The 22,112-nt window shown below is 35.6% G+C and overlaps 2 protein-coding genes across 44 annotated transcripts in view; one reads left to right on the top strand and one right to left on the bottom strand.

Annotated features, from left to right (window-relative positions):
• Window positions 1-586: 586 nt before the first annotated feature.
• Window positions 587-7,417, top strand: slc2a1c (solute carrier family 2 member 1c). The gene is made up of 10 exons (XM_082142205.1): window positions 587-647; window positions 816-914; window positions 1,504-1,664; window positions 3,012-3,252; window positions 3,372-3,534; window positions 3,648-3,832; window positions 4,371-4,475; window positions 6,126-6,227; window positions 6,314-6,517; window positions 6,605-7,417. Exons 1-10 carry the CDS (start codon window positions 633-635, stop codon window positions 6,782-6,784), a joined length of 1,455 nt encoding a protein of 484 aa, XP_081998331.1. The 5' UTR covers window positions 587-632; the 3' UTR covers window positions 6,785-7,417.
• Window positions 7,418-15,245: 7,828 nt separating this feature from the next.
• The window catches only part of LOC309479680 (M1-specific T cell receptor beta chain-like), a 71,570-nt gene continuing 64,703 nt past the window's right edge, over window positions 15,246-22,112 (bottom strand). For 31 of the 43 annotated variants that reach the window (XR_014199359.1, XR_014199360.1, XR_014199361.1 and 28 more), the window contains 3 exons: window positions 18,276-18,764; window positions 18,043-18,146; window positions 17,446-17,869 (listed from right to left, as the gene is read on the bottom strand). Coding sequence is in view for 1 of the 43 variants with exons in the window: in XM_082143880.1 (XP_082000006.1) it covers window positions 18,403-18,764 (362 nt within the window). In the remaining 42 variants the exon portion in view is untranslated. The other 12 variants (XR_014199340.1, XR_014199357.1, XR_014199358.1 and 9 more) reach the window with 10 other exon arrangements.

Raw genomic sequence — 22,112 nt, forward strand, 5'->3', positions numbered from 1 at the left:
ACTAGCAATTTTGATTGAAAATTGTTTCGACACACTTTTTTTTTTTTTCAATGTACACATCACATGATGGGTGTAAGTAGTCCACTTTAGGTGAGTTAACTGAACCCATGTGCAGTTTATTTAATCCAAACATGAACAAAATAAACAAAGGCTTGGCCAGACACATAAAAACTCACCAAATAGTGATTACACGAACAAAGCCAGACAAGATACAATGGAAACATGAGGGCTATTTATACAACAAGACTAATGACTAACAAGAAACACCTGTGAGCAATAAAGATGATCAACCATTCAAAACATGACACATAAGACAAGGGAAGCACAAAATATGATCACATGACATGAAACCAGGAAGCATGACAGTGAGAATTACAAAATAAAAGACGTGAGACATGAAAGTGATAACAAAACCAACCCTGACAATGGCAATGAATGAACTTAAAAATCATTAAATAAATATTGCATTATATTTCAGCTAAGCAACCACTTGAGCATGTTTAAATGTTGGACCATTTTCATTAGTAATTTGTTTTCACTTCATAATGCAATTCAAGAAACTCATGCAAAATTCAATGTAAAAATACATTTTCACCCCCTTCATTTTAGGCGGTGATATTCATTCAAGGCCGATGACTTTTAAGGAGGTTAGTGCATATCAGTAACTCATTCATTTCACCCTTTATAATAGACTGTAAGCAAGATTAGTTGTATTATACAGTTTATATACCTGGGTATATAGTTTGTGCACCTACCAAGAATGCCTTGTATGTGTTTGCCCTCTGTTGACTCAATAAACCTCATCTTGGCCTCAGAATCAGCTGACCGTCCCGCTGCTGACCTCCATCGCGGCAGCGGTGCTCGGCTCCCTCCAGATAGGATACCACACAGGCAACATCAATGCCCCTGCCCGAGTGAGTAGAGTTGACTTTGGGGGCCAGCCGCTGGTTAGCATGGTTTCTCAGTTTACATACAAACTTCTCAGGGCCCTCATAAAACACTGAATAAACTTTACCAAGACACAGAATAGTTCTCTTCAGCCAGCATTGGATTTGGATCGCTCCATATTTGCACACAGGTAGCTATGATGTCTAGCTTGTGTTGATTTATCGTCTGTGTGTGGATATAGTCCAGTTCCCTCCAGTCGCTTTTTCATTATGAAAACATTGGGACTGGTCTCAAGATATTAGTCATGTCTTTCAAGCAGGTGAAATTCAGAGTAAAGTATTAAAATTACAGACTGCTCTGAGTTTTGGTCAGTGTTAGCATTACGTAAGCTGTTTGCTTGTTGATGTATTATGAAGTGTCTGAAATGAAAGTATTGACTATGCCTAATACTATGCCAAATGCTTATACTTAGTGTGTTCATGCACAACAGTTTTGCTGAATCAACAATGATTGTCAGACTTTACTATGTATCATGCAAGTGTGTGTGTGAGCATGTAGCAAGTTGTGGTACATGTACTGTATCCTATTTACATCCTTTTGGTTTTCTTCATTGAGGTCATTGAGGAGTTTTTTAACTCAACATGGAGATCCAGACACAATCAGTCAATACCAGAGCACAGTCTCACGTTCCTGTGGTCCCTCTCTGTTAGTATTAAGGACTTTGGAGCACTGCTTGGTTCACTTGGGGTCAAAGGTCTTGCTGACACTTTTGGGAGGTGAGAAAACTTCCCACTCTTAGGAGGGTAAAAAAAATGCCATTTGTGCCTGAATATTTATGTATGTAAGTGTATGTATGTATGTATTTATTTGGATAAAATATTGCAGACATATAGCATTAGGGTTAGTAATGATAGACATCCATCCATCCATCCAATCCCATCTATCCCATTCCATCCATCAATGAAGAACCCATTGCATTTCTCTTTACAAACATCTTTCTGCTACCATAACGTTTAAATATATTTATACCATGGTCTGGGTGAATACTCGATTCTGATTGGCTGCAGGGTGTCCATTAAAAAGTGATAGAGGACACCTAGTAAAGGAGTTCTGGTGAAACTGACTGTTTACCGTTCGAAATGAATAAATAAATGCGCTGGCTACATCAGCTGTGAGTAACCATAGCAACAGGCAGTAAACTGAAGGGTTCTACGAGCTGAGCGGACTATAAATATCTCCGGTTGCTAAATAAACCCTCAGGCGTAACCAGGGAAACCAAGTTATTGTTTGTAAAAACTTTAGATTTCGATTGTAAAACTAATTAAAATATAAACTAATGTTTTAAAAATGTGTTATTTGGCAAGTGACCATGGTATAAGCGGGTTAATGCCCTTCGAGGTGTCCATTGTAAGGTATTAATGGTCTTCGGCGGAGGCGCTGCGCGTCGGACGGTTCACGCCTCGCCGTCGTCCATTAATACCTGACAATGGACACCTCGAAGGGCATTAACCCTTACATATATTTATATAAAATCACTTCTTGACTCTACAATGTTCACAATTTGTACTTTTGGTTGAACTTTATTTTGATACTCCACTTCAGACATTGTACTAACTATAAGTAACTTTGCAACTGCCTGTCAACTAACTCTCATTTATTTGCAACTACACAACTCATTTATAGAGGATTAGTAGACTGTTAAGTTAGGGTTACTTAGTAGAATAAGTTGATATGTACTTGCAAATTTATAGTCGGTAGAATGTCTGTTTGGGGACCATCACAATAAAGTGTTAGCAGATAATAAGCATATAGTCTACTAATACTCTAATGAGAGTTAGGTGACACATGCCTGCAAAGGTACTTACAGTTAGCAGAATGTATAAAGTGGACTATCAAAATAAAGTGTTACCAAACTTTTTAAAAGTCGTTTCTGTGAATTTTTGTTTCCGTAACCCAAATGAAATTTAGAGTGTGAACACATGAAATAGCTAAGTGAGATAGCTGCTGATAAAGAGCAATTATATTATTATTAAAGATAAAGTATATTATTAATTGGCCCACCCACAGTGGTACAGTATGTGAGTGCTATTTTGAAATAACTCTATAAATACATTTCCTTGCAGGCGTAATGCAATTCTGATAGTGAATGCTTTATCAGTGGTGGGCGCCTCTCTGATGTTCATGAGCAAGGCCACAGCGTCATTTGAAGTGCTTATCGTGGGTCGGCTGATCTTTGGTTTGTTCTGTGGCCTGGTGATGAGTCTGAACCCGCTGTACATTCAGGGTGTCTCGCCCACAAACCTCCGCGGTGCCTTTGCAACGCTGAACCAGGTCTCCTTCGCCTCAGGCATTCTGCTGGGCATGGTGAGACACACCTGCTCCCATTCCCTTTCCAGCTTTGCCCTTAAAAGTTACGTGAATCGTAAATACAGGCCTGGATCTCATCAATGCAAGCCTGATGGTTTGTTCTGTTTATATCTCAGGTGGTGGGCTTGGAAACGGTATTGGGTACAGAGAAATACTGGTCCCTGATGTTGTCTCTGTCCCTTATTCCTGCAACGCTCCAGTATCTAAGCCTTCCTTTTTGCCCTAAAAGCCCCCGCTTCCTCTTCATCAACAGGGGCAAAGAAAAAGAGGCAGAGGCGGGTGAGTTAATGACAGTTCCGTTGACTCATGACTCACTTAGAACAGAAGTAAACATGTTGAACCTAGTGTGAAGAGAAGTTTGATCCAGCATCCTCCTTTCTTTCTTTTGTAAGCCCTGAGAAAACTTCGGGGAAATCCAGAGATGGTGATGAAAGAAATGGAGGAGATGAGAGAGGAAGCAGCCCATAGTGAAACAGGAGTGACTGTGAGAGAGTTCCTCAAGAAGCAGCGCTACAGGCAGCCGATAATACTTGTGCTCATCATAAACCTGGGCAGCCAGTTATCTGGATTCAATGCGGTTGGTGTTCCAATTGAAAAATCATTCCTTTGCCTGAATGTCCATCTCTGCAATATCTGATTTAAACATGATCATATTTCATTTTTCTAGGCTACATTTTGAGTTCTGATTCATGATATAGTTAACTCTTTTTTTATTCCTCTTTCCATATCTCCATGAATCTGATAGTGATGGCAAATTCAATCGATGGGGCTGAAAATATTTCATTCTTAAATGCAAGGCTTGAATTACACACTATTTTTGTATCTGATTTAGTTGACACCTTTTGAGTATTAGCAAGATTCCCTTGTACTTGAACATTTTTCTAATCCCGTTACCCATTTTGTCCAATGTCTCTAGAACAAGTGATGTATTCCACATTTCCATAGCCAATTTCAGTGCCAATTCCACTAAAGTTCTTTTCATCAAGAATCTAATCTCAAATTAGAACAAGCTGAATGTGCTTATAATGTTTTTTTCTCAAGAATCCTCCAAAGGGGTTGCAAGCAAAGTAAAATTGCCCAGAATAACTCTTTCCTATGTCTTACTTTTCTTCCAGATCATAAATTATTCTACAAAAATGTTTGCCCAGTCCAATTTTGATGAAGCCAAATATCTGACACTAGGGGTTGGGGCCGTCAATGTGGCATTCACCATCGTAGCAGTGAGTATTCATTACATGATCTACAAATTCAGTCTGCTGTTATTGGTGATTACTCTAATTAGTTCAAATAATCCTTCTTTTATTGTCAGTATTGTTTATCTTTTACTGGCCTATATAGTTTTAGCTGTTCTTGTTGTTTTTTTCAAGATAAAAAAAGTGGAATAATATGAGTGTTTTTGGCTGGTCATGTGAATATTATTATGTTGGTCATTATTATGTAGAATAAAACTACTTCTAAGCCTCTGATGGCTGTCATGTCAAGTCGCATTTATTTATATACAGTAGTGCTTTATACAATATATATTAAAGCAGTTTCACATTAATAAACAGGAAACTAACAGTATTAATGTTGTAAAATTCATCAGTTATGAAACAAAATCAATTTCAGCTTTAAAGCAGCTCTACAGAAGTGTCATTATTCCGTTCATTTTAGTGTCACTGTTGCATGTTCATAAAAAACTGTTCAGTTCAGCTATAAGCAGCTCTTCAAGAAGGCAATAGTGGATTTATTCAGTTCAAGTCAGCTCAAATTTTGGTTCAATTCAGTTCAATATCATTGTAAATGTTGCATGATAAAGATGAGACGTAGAGGATCTTAAAATGCAGCGTGAACTTTATTTAACAAAAACAAGAGTATATTTAAACATAACGATACAACATAAGAGAAAGGCAACGTAACAGTGTAAATGAACACGAACAATAAATAATGACTGAACTGAATGCATTGAAGGCCCACTGAAAAGCCTTGAAACGCGCAGTGTTATTCAATGTGTTGATGTAATTTCCACTGAAACAGGAAGAGAGGGCGGGACATCACGCAGCTCCTCTCCTTTTTTATAATTTATATCACAGCTCGGCCAGAGCTGTTGAGTTTGGCAAAGCCGCATTTTACACCTTATGATAGCCATATCCCCTATGTAATGCACTATGTGCCGTTCATCATGTAGAAAATAGTAATTGTGTAAACAAGTGACCGATTTCAGCCACAGCTTTAGTATCTATTTATAGGGGGATTTATATATGTAGGGGGTGGAGCTTCAGATTCTAGAGAGCATTTGATTGGACAATCTATATAGAAAAATATAGAAAATCTGACAAGAAGGTGAAGTGCAGAGTGATGTCATCTAATCATTGATTCATATTGGCGGAGGTGAGAGACTGTAAGTTTTGAACGCTTATATCTTCTAAATGCACATTTTGTCATTGTTTTGGAGCACACTCGCTTATAGATAACCTTAAGGCTAACATATACAAAAGTAGGGGGAAAAAATATTTCATGGAGACTTTAAATACACAGAGAACTATTGAACTAATGAGGGGCAGGTGTAAGAAATCAATCAAACAATGAATAACCAATGACAACCAAGGACAAGTGGGAACATAGGAACGAAGGAAACAGGAAACAAAGAGAATCAAACTAAAAGTCTTTGAAAATGAAACCAACACACTGACATAACATGACATTGAATATGAATTGTCTTTTAAATCATTTGATCACAAGATTGTTCATTACATGAAACGTGCTATTTAGTCCAAAAAAAAAAAAAAACTTTTATTGTAGAAAAAGTTTATTTGGGTCCTTTAAAAGACTTTAAAGGTCAAATATTTAAATAAAAGATTTTAAATAAAAAAAATTTTCCTTCTGCAAAGTTCTTTTTGGTGGAGAGAGCGGGACGCAGGAAGTTGTTGCTTGCTGGATTTCTGTCACTAGCGCTCTGCAACTTACTTATGACCATCACATATTCCATAATGGTGAGATTGAGCATCCATCATGTTTCCAAACACCAGAGATGAATCAAAATTCTTGACTTTTACTCGCCTCTCTTCTCAATCCTCAGACCATAGTTCCAGAGATTCGTAATATGCAGGTGCTGGTGGTTTTCTTCCTGATCTCAGCTTATGAAGTGGGGCCGGGGCCAATCTCTTGGTTCATTGCCGCTGAGCTTTTTGACCAGTCGGCTCGTCCCATTGCCATGGCCTTCACTAGTATGCTTAACTGGGGAGGGAAGTTTTTACTAGCACTGCTCTTTCCACCTCTGCTGGTATGTGCATCTCTTATATTCAGCACACAAGATCTGTATTGCACACTTATATAATAGTTTACTTTAACAACTAAACCTTGTTTGCAGAAAATATGTGGGGCGTACGTCTACCTCCTCTTCATGTGTATGGCCTTGCTCGCCTTCACCTACACCATGTTTCGTCTTCCTGAGACCAAAGGACGCACTTTTGATGACATTGCGGCTGAGTTTCGTGGGGCCGAACGCATTCCACTACATGACAAGACCACATTTAACACTTTTACCTGATCACTTTAAGCTTTTGGGTTATCGGGACCAGTAAACAGTGATCAACTCAAATGCAACCGGTGTGTTTATGCAACATATGAACGAGTATTGATATGTATATCAAGGATTCTGCGTAGAATATCTAATCAGGAGATGTTAACCAACAACATATATTCTAAAACACCAAGACGTTTTAAGACAAAACATAAACTTTATAAGTTTTTTATCACACTGTGAAATCTCAAAACTCTCTGAGTTTGTGCACTCGTGCCAGACATCTATGTGGTAATCCAAGTTTACCAAACAATCTGACTGATGATATCGACGGGTATAATAGCAGCAAAACTACTTGATAAATATTTGTTAGGAAATCCCTGTAAACTGTTTTCGATTTATATGCATCCCCTGAGATATTTGCAATGTGTTTCACAGCAGTCCACAATTTTTTCCCATTTAAACGTTGACAGAACATGTGAATATGATTGTAAACATGAAATAAAAGATTGAGCATTTCAGCATTTTGTTCCAAATTACCGAGAAGTGCTACACATTGTTTTAATTTACCTCTCTCATATTTGTCCTTTTCTTTCTTTCTTTCTTTCTTTCTTTCTTTCTTTCTTTCTTTCTTTCTTTCTTTCTTTCTTTCTTTCTTTCTTTCTTAAATCGGAAACATCCAGAAAGCCCACTAACTGATAAGGTGAAGACATGACATTGTGGACATCTTGTGAACTCAAAGAAAGAAAAAGAAAAAAAACTCGCTCTCTTGTTGCATGTTGTCATAACAAGCTAATTACAAGATTACAAGAACAGAGAGAATTTCTCGTTAGCAAAACCCATTAAAAACAAATATTAGAACAAACACGGTCTTCACTGTAGAACAATGAAATGCACTCGAAAGAAGCCACAGAGTTTTACAGCTCAATTAAGTAGAGCTGTAAAATATAGCAGCATTTCTTAACAGTCCCTCATAGTCCAATAATGAGAAGCGTTTGAAACTGTCAGCTTTCGTGAGGAGATCCAGTCACTTAGTCATGTGAAGCATGTGCTTGTTATACCTAATCACTTTCCATGAAAATAAGCAGCAAACCGCCAGAGATATTTAATCTAATGTAAACTGCCAGTTAAACAACACTGATCAAAAAACTATGGGTCGCTCAGAGGGCAGACCTTTACATTTTGGCTTGCACCTGAAATGTCAAGTATACTATATTCTTAAGATAAATAGCAAAATTATTAAGCAAACAGATTACAAAAATAAATGAATAAATCAAACAGATTGATGAGACTATGTTCCAAGTATTTGGACACTTTCTGCTTGACAATCATCAATAGAACATGTTTTCTGCTTCAAATATTTTACTTACTATTAATGTTTTGTTTATTGAACTGTTCACAATCATTATGTGGTTCTGTATCTTTATTTAAAACATGGTGAATTTGTTGGGAGAAATCATTCTTAGTTGTTCAAGTCTGGGTCAAATCAAATGATTGGGTCAACTAATCTACTGTATAACTTTATACTGTATGCAATGCCAACTACAACAATTATATAAAGAAGTCAAAAAAGTTTTGTGCCTGATATTACCAGTTCATTTTTCAAGCCATTGCATCATGGGACACACGACATGTGCTATTGTATATACTGCACATTTGGGGAAAATGCATCATCGAACCATCATCCAGGTATTTAATGTATTTAATATTTTTCCTTACAGCAGAACACACCTGTAATTTTAAATGAGAACAATAGGGGGAGCTCATGACCTGTTGTATATTGTTGAACAGCATATTTAGCGTCCCATTATAATAGATTCTTATCTACAACAGAGTCCAACAGAATCTGGACAAATTTAATGTTGATATTTTGTGAATGAAGCATTTTCACAACACTTGTACTTTTGTACAAGCAATTTTTTAGATTTCTCATTGAGTCTGCTAATAAACAAAGAGCAGACTCAGTCGTGGTGATGTCACATCCTGTGTCTCTCCATTAAAGCATGCATGATTTCCTTCTATTTCTGGCATTTCTAGTCTAGCCAGAGAACTAACATGTTTATGCTAATAATCATTAAACTGATAATTCTGCAACATATTTCAGGTAGGATGTCATTAACTTCCTAAATCATTGTTTTGGACTTAACTGGGGAAAAAAACCAAATCTAATAATTTATTAATATTTTTCAGAAGCCAGTGTCGTTACACAGACTCCAATATTATGGGCTTCACAGGGTAAATCTGCACAAATGAACTGCAGTCATACTATGGGTTCTTCCTATTTCTACATGTACTGGTTCCGACAACGGCAGGGAGAAACAATGAGACTCATTGCGTTCACAATGACAAACAACAATCCAGACTTTGGTGAATTTTCTGCAGATAAATACTCAGCTGATAAGACTGTAGCTGAACGTGGATCTTTCACTGTGAGCAAGCTGGAGCCTGACGACAGTGGTGTGTATTTCTGTGCAGTGAGTGAGCACAGTGACACAGACTTGCTCTGCTGCTGTACAAAAACCAAGATGACAAACATCATAACTTCTTTAACTTCATAGCATACCATAAAACAACACTGCAGTGTATAAACCACAAAGAACTGTATTATGTATGCGACCAGCCAACAAATAATGTGACTTTTTAGGAAAATAAATATAAGTGCATACATACATTTGCTTTTATCCAAAGTGATGGAACATCACAAGCCATTTACACTGCAAGTATAACATAGGGGTGTCCCAGCTCCTTCCTGGAGGGCCACTGTCCTGCAGTTCAGCTCCAATCCCAGTTAAACACTCCAGAATCAGCTGTTCAAGCTCTTACTAGGCATGTTCACTTCCAGGCTGGTGTGTTGAGGCAAGCTGGAGCTAAACTCTCCGGACAGTGGCCCTCCAGGACCGAGTTTGGACACCCCTGTCATAAAGCAAGTCAATAAATTTATCAAAAAGAAATATGTAACTGAAAATCATCTATCTGAAATAATAACTATATAGTAATATGTACTAATGGTAATATGTAATATGTGTGATACATGACTAAAGGTCAACGTAGCAGAGTCTTTGCCTTCATACATTTGAGCTGCAATAAGACATGAGTCCAGCAGATGGCACTAACAAATAACATTACCAATGTTATGGACTTGGAAGCGGCTCACAGAAATCAGATTGCAGTAACATCTCAGTTAGTTAGAGGAAACATAGTGTCACGTGATAAAAAAAAAAAAATTCATGTTTTTTTTTTTTTTTTTCTGCAGACTACAAGAAAAACCTTGTCACACCTAGTTGGAAAAGTTACTTGTGGCAAATTAGATGGCAGTTAACTACAAGTAATATTCAAGCAGTTAACTACAAGTAATATGTTTGTGTAATCTTGTAATTACCATCTATTCTCCACATTATTTGTGAAAGTGAGTTCTGAAATAAATACAAAAACAATGGCTAAACAATGTTTAATTAATCAGAATTTTAGATATGTAATGGGATGAGGTAAAGGGGATGCATCAGAACATATCATCGTTAAAGTTACTAATGCAATATATTACAGTGCAGCTTAATAATTGTTTTTTGCAGTATTCATGCATTTATCTCTGAATTACTTATCTCACTGAAATAATAACCATATATAAGTTTAGCAAAATACTGAGTTATAATATCAAAATATTTTTTAACAGAGAGCCAATCAAACACTACGCAATTTAAAATATAGAAATGCACTGCTGTTATTGCTCAGACCACATTAGATGGCTATTCTTTCATGTATACTAAGATGGATGTGATTATGCCCTAAATTCAATCTTACTCTAAATTCACCTTGTTTTTTGTTTTTTTTGGTAGTGAGCAAGTAACACACTCAACTCCTTAATGAGTAAAAAAAAGTCACTCAAAGTGATTGTCACTTTGTATAAAAAAAGGTACATACAAAGTGACGTACAGTATCATACACTTTATACATGAACATTCCCCTTGACCAACCAGGGTTCAGTATCGTTCTCAAGTCAAGTGCTGATAGTCGATGGATTTCCCCTAGACCAACCTAGATCTTTATCCACTAAACTACAGCACCCAACCTCGCCTCTAGAGGCACACCGAGTTTATTTAAGCCTCAAGACTTTGCTAAGTTCAGCTCTTCATGATGCATTTGCATTTTGCCATCTTTTTTGTATCGTTACAATGGCCTGCCACTATGTGTAAGCTGTTAATTTGCTGTTGAACCAGCTTTACAATGTTTTAAATCTTAAATTACTCATTCCAAATCTTTTTATCTCAGGTATTCAGGTAAACCAAAGCCCACTGGAGCTTATTCGTCTACCAGGTGTACCTCTTGAAGTCACCTGCTCCATCACAGGTGATAGTAACCCAAATCTGTACTGGTACCGTTGGACCCCAACAGACGGTTTCAAGCTGATGTTCACTTCTTTGGGTAAAGGACAGGTGGATCCAGAAAGCGTGGGGGATTTTTCGTCTAACAGACCAGGGTCTCTTCAGATACTGCTGGAGTCCAAGAGTGTAACCCAAGTTGGTTCTGCTGTTTGGTATTGTGCAGCCAGTCCCCACAGTATGACAGACTATAGTGAAAGCTGTACAAAAACTCTAAGGCCCTGTATGTTTACACCTGGTATTAGGATGTGTTTTGGTCGATCAGATCATATAGACATTGGAGACACATTCCCTTTTACACCTGGTGTTTCAATCCATCTCTTTTGTCCACTTTCAACCACTTCTGTCCTGATTTAATCAAGGAGAGTCTATGGTCGGGTAAATGTAAGGTTTTTTCATACTTTTGATCTAATGGATGAAATAAGCTAACTCAATTTACATATGAACGCTACCGGAAAAACAAACAGAGCATCAGCTTTAGTTTCTGCTCTGACATCCCCAAGACCAGCCGAACGCTGCGAGTGTGTATTAGAAATCAGGAATGGTGAGAGAACTTTTAGCTTGGTACGTTTTTTGTCTTCAAACTAAACTTGGGTCTCCAGCCGACAAAGCTGGCTAATTTACGCATTCGGTCAGTAAGCGGAGAGTAGACGGTCTTTTGTGGCTGTTTGAACACATTCGACCACATGAACGTTTACACTACGAAATCAATCCGGTCGAATGCGTTTTCAACTATCTCTGGAAGTGGTCGAAAGTGGACAAGCTCAAAACGCTTCAGATCCGGTTTACACCTGTATTTAGCGTCATCCACTTGTGATCCGATTGACCATCTTAATACCAGGTGTAAACAGGCCCTCAGAGATGAAAAACACTTTTGGAGTTAATTTGAAGGTAATTTGAGGCCTTGTCTTAAATTGCTTGATTAAAAGAGGTCACACATCCCTCTTTTTTCTCTCAACTTTATTTTGATGCTCCACAACAGACATTCTACTGACTATTAGTACATTTGCAACTATGTCAACTTATTCTACTAACCCGAACCCTAAAGTACACTAACAGTCTACTAATACTCTAATGAGAGTTAGTTGACAATATTATTTTTTTCTTATTTTTATCATCTACAGTAAAATGTAACTCTTGTGTTGAGATTCACTTCACTGTTTTTATATTTGGGATCCCAGAGACCCAAATGATTTTTGTGTAAAACAAAAATCAATTTAACCATATTAACTTATTTTCTCTTCAAATTCTTTAAATATGTTTCTCCAACCTAATCAAAACCCTTTTGAATTATATCATTGAAGCATTAACCCTCTTAATGTAGGCTTAGACTTTACAGTAAAAATTACGGTAATCAAACCCAAATATGCAACTGGCAACTGTTGTGTACATCAATGAAAAATTCTAGCATGTACAAATATTACGCATTTTATTATGTATATAATTAATTGGAAATGTAATTCTTTTTACACATTTAAATAAAACTTTACTAAAAAGACTTTCTAAATCACTGGTGTTTTCAAAAAACATTTGAATGTGTTGGGCTTCATTTTACTCAGACTGAGCAAAATGATTCATGATGCATGAGTTAAACATCATGTTCCAGAAAAACAATACAGATGTGTGGGTGTGTGGTACAGACTGTTGATACAATAACCTGCAAACATGCTCCTCGAATGAATCAGCTCTGCACCAGTTTCCAACAGCTCCTCTCTTTTTGATTGGTTTAGTCTGCAGACGTGTATGAGCTTTGAGGCTTGTGTGCAGCAGCAGGTGTGTGAGAGATGCAGGATTGATCATGAACATCTCGAGAACGCTCTGACCACATCCTCCACAACACCTTCACACTGCTCGAGAAGAGCTGACACCACATCCTGCTTTCAACTCCAGCAACCTGATGCTTAAACTCATCTAGACACCATTCAAACTACAATCGTTCATCTGAGGTGTATTCACATAAGAGTAAAAAACACCAATATTTTTGGTAACACTTTATTTCGATGGTCCACTTTAGACATTTTACTAACTATAAGTAATTTTGCAAATACATGTCAACTTCCAGTCACTAGAGTATTAGTAGACTGTCTGCTTAATATCTGATAACACTTTATTTTGATGCTCCTCAACAGACATTCAACTGATTATGAGCAACTTTGCAACTACATGTCATGTACTTATTCTATTAACCCTATCCTAACAGTCTACTAATACTCTGAGAGTTAGTTGACATGTAGTTGCAAAGTTACTTATAGTTATTAGAATGTCTAAAGTGGAGCATCGAAATAAAGTGTAACCATATTTTTGTTGTTGTTGTTGTTGCTGTTATTTTCAGTTACAGTCATTGTTCTCAGTACTTTTGATTTGCCTTGTTCCAGGAATTATAGAAAAGCTTTAGAGCTCACATTATGAGAAATGTCGAGGGCACGAGTCATATAAAGTCTTATTTTCTTATTGCCGTGGAAGATTCTTACATAACTGAGATAACAACCCACACTTTCCAAAAGCACATATTTTCCACTGCACAAAACATATGCAAATATCCTCTGTTTCTCATAAAATCAAAGGTCTAAAAGTTAAATACAGGATGTTTTAGTCATGGCAGAAAGTAGAATCTAAAACTTCCATTACATTCTGCCTATTATGTTTCTCATTCTTAGTTGTTCATTCCTGATTAATGTTTCAGGCACTTATATGCATTAAACATTTGCGGTACATGTGCGTAACAAGCAAAAAACATGTTCAGGAAGGTATTTGTAACATTTTATTATTCAAAATGAGAAAATATGTGTGATTTGAAGTCATACAAAACTACGTGAATCTAGTCAAATGTAAAATACACAGAAATCTTACACATTTCGTAAATAATAAAGAAAGACACGTCTGGCCTCTCAAGGAGAAAGTTTGTGGACACGTGTCGATCATGGTCAGTCCTCTGGTAATGGTTTCATCTTCATTGAAAACTGTGGGGAAATAAATTAATATTAACTTAAGGGATCATAACGTATCTGTCTTTCGTTTACACAACACAGTTTTCAACTAAAAACTTAAAACTTAATAAGAGTTTTGGCCTTTCATTTACACGACAACAGTGTTTAGGGGGCCGGAAAATGCAAACTTTTGAAAACGTGTTTCAAAATGCACGTTTTTGAAAAGTATACCGTTATAATTTCTGTGTAAACTACAAAAATGCAAATTTGTGAAAACGGTGATGTCATGCACATGCAAATTACAGGTTCGGTCTATAAGCGCAGAGATTTTCTTTGGTCTGACAGCAGAATACAGCGTTTGTAATCATTTTCGCGGATCCGTGTTGTCGTGTGAACGTGCCCTAAGTCATATATATCTTTATACTCTAAATACATATTTGATGTGTGAGATGTGCATTATGTTTATCAGGGATTACCTTGAGTTTCCACACTACACCAGACACGATCAGCGCATACAGCAGGCTCTTGCAGAGGAGCACGATGTAGCCAAAGCCAAGCAGTTTCAATCCCTTTGGCTTCTCTAAAAGCATCAATACACAAACATGTCTGATATATCTACCTGAAGTCATGAATGCAATGACTGTCAAATTAGGCAATTAAATATTGTCAATAATCTATGTTGTCTCATACAGGCCTGGAAAAGATCTCACTGCAATCTCTATAGATAAAGCTATCAAACAAAGTGGCATCTGCGAAGAAATTATGCTTAATATTTCACAAAACCTTCCTTGCAATTTTGCAATTATATCCAAGCATTACAGTCCAATATAGATTTGGTGCATTTTCACAAACCTTTTTGACCTTTTATGGTGTTTGTGACATTGACATAATCTTTTCCGTTGTAGAATCGAACAGTACAGGTGAAATTACTTCTGGGATCCATCCAGTCGTTTTTAGAAACTTTCATTCTGCTGCTGATATGGTACAGTAATGTCCCATTGTCCTGTTGGGCTGTGGAGTCAGTTGATACACTGTCCTCTCTCTCTTTGCCTTTCACTTTCCAGGTCAAACTCACATGATCGGGATAAAAGCCCGTCGCCACACACACTAACGTTACATTTGAATTTGTCTCTTTCTGGGAACAGATTTCTCTTGGAGATGGTGGTAGGATCTTGACTTTAGGTAGAGTGATGTTTGTAGCTTGAGAAGGAGAGCGCAGTGTTAGGAAGTTTGATTACACTTTATTTTAAGGTGTCTGTTACAGTGTAATACATTTACTGAGTAATAATAATCAACTACATGTACCTATAGGGTTAGGATTTGGTTTTGGTTGAGGGTTAGTTGCATGTAATTGTGCACAGTTTATAGTTATTACTATAGTAGACATGTAACGTGTAACAAGGACACTAAAATAAAGTGTTACCGGTGTTAAAGTGTTATAAAGTGTTTATTATACAACAATTACTATGTTATTACTACTGTCATTATTAAATGGCTCAATGAAATGCTTGATTTTAATTGATCATTCGCAGTATGGTCATTTTGGTAACACTTTCCTTGTTACATATGTTACATGTACTTACCATAGTAATAACAGTAAATTATGCATAATTACATGCAACTAACCCTCAACCAAATCCTAATCCTACCCTAACCCTATAGTAAGTACATGTAGTTGCTTAATATTACTCAATACTTAAATATATAAGTGTAACCATCTTTTTTTTCTTTTTTTTTTCATGGCAACACACTGATGCTACTTTCATGTATTTTGTGTTTCATACTAATACAGTGTGTGGATGAAATACTGTAACCGGCTGCTTTGTTTAATCATACATTTAAATGTTTGGATGATTTCATTCGTATACTGTTTTCAATAGTTTTATGCTTTTAACACCTGTAGTTTATTGTAAATCCTTTTATTATTACATTTATGTAGATAGTTACAGTATTATTTCAGCGGAAATGTTCCCCAATTTACTAATTGAAAATAGATAGGAAATTAATATATTATTAATAATAAAAACACTGATCATTCTTAAGTTAATGATTAAATAACCATTTTAAATATATAAAATAAAATCATTTCTAGTGGCCTTTATGGTCCTTGCTTCTTTTGCCAATATTTTTCAATTGTATGCCATGTACATTATGACCCATTTTACTGCATTTCACAAATCAAACAAGTGCATTTATTGATATGGCTACTGAAGTACTATTTCAGAGTTTAAAAATTAAAACTTACCCAGAACCGTCAGTTTAGTCCCTTCTCCAAATTCTAGTTTGGCGTAGCTAGTACACGATGATTTATCTCGTTACCTAAACCTCAACAACTCAGCTAATAATGGGCAATAGTACACTGTTTTTGGGGCCCCTTTTCAGTTTGAGACCATGAAAGCCATAGTGGCCTCCCAGCTGTTACTCAGAGGCCTCATGTGAGCTGAAGGTATAGACTGAAATGTATAGTTTGTCTAATGTGCAACTAATTAAAATGAATGAAAATGTATATACAGTGGCTGGATGTATGTAGGTGAATGTCACTGCATTGGATAAAATTTCAAACCAAATACCATCTGCAGAGAAATTATGCTAGATATTTTTTTAGAAGTAACTGCGCTGTTCTTATCATTCTTTTTTTTTTTTTTTTTTTTGGCAATTAATTAAAAAGTTTTGGTGGATATGAAGTCAGTTGCACTCAAGTTCACACAGGTTCACACAGCAGAGTAACCACAGGTGTAGTTCATCATATTAACTGAGAACATGTTCTATTTATGTTTGACAGTCATTGTATGGGATGTATAGGATGTACAGATTGAGAAAAACCTTCATAAAGTGTTCGGGTGCAAGTCTGCAGCATTCATAATCTGAAAATATAGATTTTAAATCCCATTTATTAAGTGGGAGTCTAAACTGGAAATAAATAATAATAAAAAAGTGCTATGTGCTTTTCATTACTTTCATTTTCATTCAGATGATTCTCCTTCAGATAATGAAGCTTAAAGAAGCTAGAACATGTTTCTTGAAGGTTGGAGTCGAAGTGGGATCACTAAAAGTTATGTATTGTTAATAACAATGTTCAATGCCCAGTAACAGTGTATTGAATAGAGGGCTTCTCATAGATCATACTATAGGCTACAGAATATAAACAACCATTTATATCTTTGTTACCATACTTGGAGATCAATATAGTAAGTCCCATAAAGGTTATTGACTACAGAGGGATTTTTCAGGGTATATACAATTTATTTGTGTTTCCTGGGAATCAAACCTATATGACCTTGGCATTACTAGTGCCATCTACACTTCTAGTTTGGCTACAGCAAAACAATAAAATAAAAATGCAATGTGCATATAAAATAAATGAGAATTTTCTTTGGGGATAATATCCATGCATCATAGATTTTATTTGTATTATGTATAGGCTATAATACAAATTAAAATAAAAACAAAATACATTAAATCTCAATGTGTAAAATAATGATTTTTTTTTTTTTACTTCTGTTAAGTCTATTTTTCTAGTATAGTAGTATGCTATTGCTATCAAATTATTACTAAATAGCAAGGAAACAAGCAAAAAATTAAAAATAAAAATAAAAACAGTAACACAACTAGATTCTATGATTAATCTGGTCTTAAGCATCTTCACACTTGATAAATATTCAGAAAAGAGCCGAAAGAGAGAAATAAAAAGTGGAGAGAATCTTCAGTCATACAGCATCTCTTCTCCTGGATGAAGTAAATGGAGAGAGTTTTCTTGGGTAACTTCATCAAACCAGACATGTTCAGTTCTTTCACTTTCTATGTGAACCCTGTAAAACAAATATCACATCAATATTAAGACATTCAGAAAAAAATCTATCTGTCTGTCTGTAGTAACAAATACACTTGTAACCAAACACAACAAGTAGCTTATGATGTTAACATCCTTCCAATTCTTATGTTTAAAATTATTAAAACTAATTACAGGTTTAATCAGCCTTACCTTTCTCCATACAAACACAAAGATGACAAGGCCATACAGTCCACTCTTAGTAATGACCATGCCATATGAGAGCTTAACCACCTTTGATGAATTTACATAGTCCTCTGGAGATAAAGAGAACAAATTATAACATATTATATTTCTATATAGCATCACTGATCAACTGTTGACCTCTGACCCTAATATTCATCACTTGCACATAGTCATACAAATAGAAAAGAGTATATCCTTACCTCGGGTAAAACCACCCCCTGCAATTAGATGATAAATAAATAGAAGACCCAAATATTAAAATATGTAAACATATTGTATTCACAGTTAGCAGTTTCTTTTTCTTTTCTTATTTTTATCTAATTATCTCTAATGCATACCTTCAATTCCAGAGACCTCTTTTTCAATTGTCTCATTTCCTGTTCCATAGTAGAAGTAGAATTTACAGCTGAATTTGTTTTTTACGTTGGTCCATTCTTTTTTAGTGACTTTAAGTCTGCTGGATATGGAGAACAGTCCTGTTGATTCGTTTCGTTTGGCAGAAGGGTCTGTCGCTACTCCTTTGTCTGGTTCTTCGCCTCCAACCATCCATGTTATGCTGACATGGTCTGGGTAGAAGTTGCTGGCCACACACACAAGAGTGACCGTCTTCTTCTTACAGAGCTCCTTTTCAGAGGGTTCTATAATTTTGACATTTATGTCCTCTCGTTTACTGACTTTAATTTTAGGATCTGTAAAATAATATTATAAGCATATGACAATCAGAAATGCATTATTGATTCATATTTACATGAACAATTTTGAATGTGAAGAATTATTCAGTTTTATGAAGTTAACTTTATTATTATTATATTTAAGGTGTAATTATACGCAAAGTACAGAGTTATAATAATTAGCTACATGTACTTACTATAGGATTAGGTTTTGGTTTAGGGTTAGTTGCATGTAATTATGCACAATCTATAGTTATTATTATAGAAATTACATGTAACGTGTAACAAGGACACTGTAAAATAAAGTGGGTTACACTTTATTTTAAGGTGTCATTATTACAGTGTAATTATATATTTAAGTACTGAGTAATATTAAGCAACTACATGTACTTACTATAGGGTTAGGGTAGGATTAGGATTTGGTTGAGGGTTAGTTGCATGTAAATATGCATAATTTACTGTTATTACTATGGTACGTACATGTAACATATGTAACAAGGACACAATTAAAATAAAGTGTTACTATAAAGTGTTACCGGGAAATGTCAACAGTGTAATTATAAATGAAATTACAGAAATGTAAGTATTGAAATTATGTACAGATGTAATTACAAGCAGGTTTTATAATAATATTTGTAATGCAAAACCATGCATGTATAAGTGCATTGTATCAAATTATTAATTTAAATGATATAACATACAGTTAAAGACACTTAATATAAAGTGGGAACCAAAATTCTGCAAAATTAAGCACTTTTTGTGTCTAATGTTACCATATTACACTCAACTCCGTGTAATGTACTGCAAGGAAGCTAGTAAATAATAAGGTTGCATTTCTACAGTTTATGTGCTCAATTGCTTCTTCAACAGGAAAACCACAGACAACTTTACATGAAACTGATGTATCTGCACTCGCCAGCTCACAGTTATATGCAACTCTCATATCTTACTTGATAGAGCATACAGAATAGCAACAGTAATACAGGTTTATAAAAACACTGATTCATATAGTGCACAACTATATAGCGTTTCCATTGAACAGCTAGGTGAAACACTCAGATCTAGAGAAACTATATATACATCATCTATATATCCAGTTGTTGGCACTGGCTACTCTGACAATGCAAAGCACTTCACAATTATCCCAAACGAACTAAAAAAATGTACTTTCTTACCTAGAACAGTGAGTTTGGTCCCCTTGCCAAAGTATGCAGGTCTGTTGTTCACACTGCTCAACAGCTACAGTAAAACTCTTCCTATCACTTTAACCTGACTGCATTCTATGCATTTATATAACACTCAATAAAGATTTTAAACACCGCTGTAGACCAATAACATTGATTTTCAATATGCAATAAATATATGTCAAAACTTTTAAGAAAAACAACAAGCTTCCATTTCACCAAATTAAACAATATGAAGGATTTGAGTTGGGCAAATAGCTTGTCTAAAGGCAGTTTATTATCTAAAAGTGTGATTCTGGTGCCTCAGACTCACTGCTTTTAGCACAGAATATTCTCAGAAGAAGAACAGTGACAACTTTCAACTCTTATCCTAGAATTTCTAATTCATATCAACACTCCTCATTCACTAATTAAACGAATTATTTTTACCAAAACATTCACAGAACACACTTATAAACTGATGGTAAACTAGCAAAAGAGACAAGCAAACAAAAATATATATTCTTACCTAAAACCGTGAGTTTGGTGCCTTTGCCAAAGTATGCAGGGTTGTTATAGTTCACACTGATTCTAAGCTACAGTTAAAACCTCAGCTATAGAGATCATGCAACATTGACACTTTATCTAACTATATTCTTTTCTCCAGTTCTTCTAATTAACGTCATCATTTTAGATATACTGTACTACTAAAATCATTTAAGTTCTTAAAGATCAGTTTACTCACCTAGAACTGTAAGTTTTGTGCCTTTGCCAAAGTATGCAGGATTGGCATTGGTCACACTGATCCTATGCTACTGTTAAAACCTCAGCTATAGAGATCATGCAACACTGACACTTTATCTAACTATATTCTTGTATCCAGTTCTTCTAATTAACATCATAATTTTAGATATACTACTAAAATCACTTAAGTGAAACTTAAAGATCAGTTTACTCACCTAGAACTGTGAGTTTTGTGCCTTTGCCAAAGTATGCAGGATTGGTATTGGTCACACTGATTCAATGCTACTGTTAAAACCTCAGCTATGGTGTAGATTATGTGAACATTGCCACTTATCCCACTATTTATTTATTTATTCTTAAAGATGAGTTAACTAGTCCAATTCTTCTAATTCACCATCATTTTAGATATCCTGATCAAAACCCTTTTAAATAGTAAAATACCCAATTTACTCACCTAGAACTGTTAGTTTAGTGCCACTGCCAAAGTATGCAGGACTGAGATTGTTCACAATGATTCCAAGCTACAGTTAAAACCTCAGCTACTGTATAGAGATCAATGTGTACATTGACACTTATCCCACTATATCTAACTATATAGACTGTTCCAGTTCTTCGTATGCATGTGAATACCAAAATTAGAAATTCTATTAAAATATTAGATTATAAATATCACACATGATACTCAATTTACTCACCTAGAACTGTTAGTTTAGTGCCATTGCCAAAGTATGCAGGGCTGCGATTGTTCACACTGATTCTAAGCTACAGTTAAAACTTCAACTTTACTGCAGAGCATGTGAACATTGCCACTCGTCCCAGTATCATCTAACTACATTTTTAAAGACTATGCCAGTTCTTCTCATTCATGAGGACACCTAAATATCTTACTTGTGTATCAGACGTTCTAGAAATCACACATAATGCTCAAATTACTCACCTAAAACCGTAAGTTTAGTGCCATTGCCAAAGTATGCAAGATATCCAGAGTTCACACTGATTCTATGCAACAGTTAAAACCTAAGCTACAGTTTGATAAACAGTGCTACTTATCCCACTATATCTAGCCTAATTTTAAAGACATAATTAGATTCTCGAGAACTGCCAGTTCATCCAATACCAATTCATCAATATGGCAATTTGTCAATGAAATAGCATAGAATGATGTTTCTTACCCAGTACAGTTAACTTTGTTCCACTGCCGAAATAAGCCTGACCAGCACCAGTGTCACAGCACACATGTGCACTAACAAATTTACCCAAGACACCAAACGCTAAAGCCCTAGCACCTGTTTTTACTAAAACTCCCTGTGAATATCATTACAATATATACTAAGGAACAGATACTTATAGTAATTTACCATATAGTCATTTATACATCCGAGACATACAAAACAATGTCATTTTGAAAGCTCTCAAAAAATAATAGACCTTAACATCACATAGGCTGGATATGTTCCTT

Source organism: Leuciscus leuciscus (assembly GCF_965113295.1).
Source record: "Leuciscus leuciscus genome assembly, chromosome: 17".
Lineage (NCBI taxonomy): Eukaryota > Metazoa > Chordata > Actinopteri > Cypriniformes > Leuciscidae > Leuciscus > Leuciscus leuciscus.

Excerpts from the sequence above, each read along its gene's own strand:
- slc2a1c (XM_082142205.1), top strand. Across the intron at positions 3,535-3,647 it reads AGAAAAAGAGGCAGAGGCGG|CCCTGAGAAAACTTCGGGGA; the intron begins GTGAGTTAATGA and ends TTCTTTTGTAAG. Across the intron at positions 4,476-6,125 it reads TGGCATTCACCATCGTAGCA|TTCTTTTTGGTGGAGAGAGC; the intron begins GTGAGTATTCAT and ends CCTTCTGCAAAG.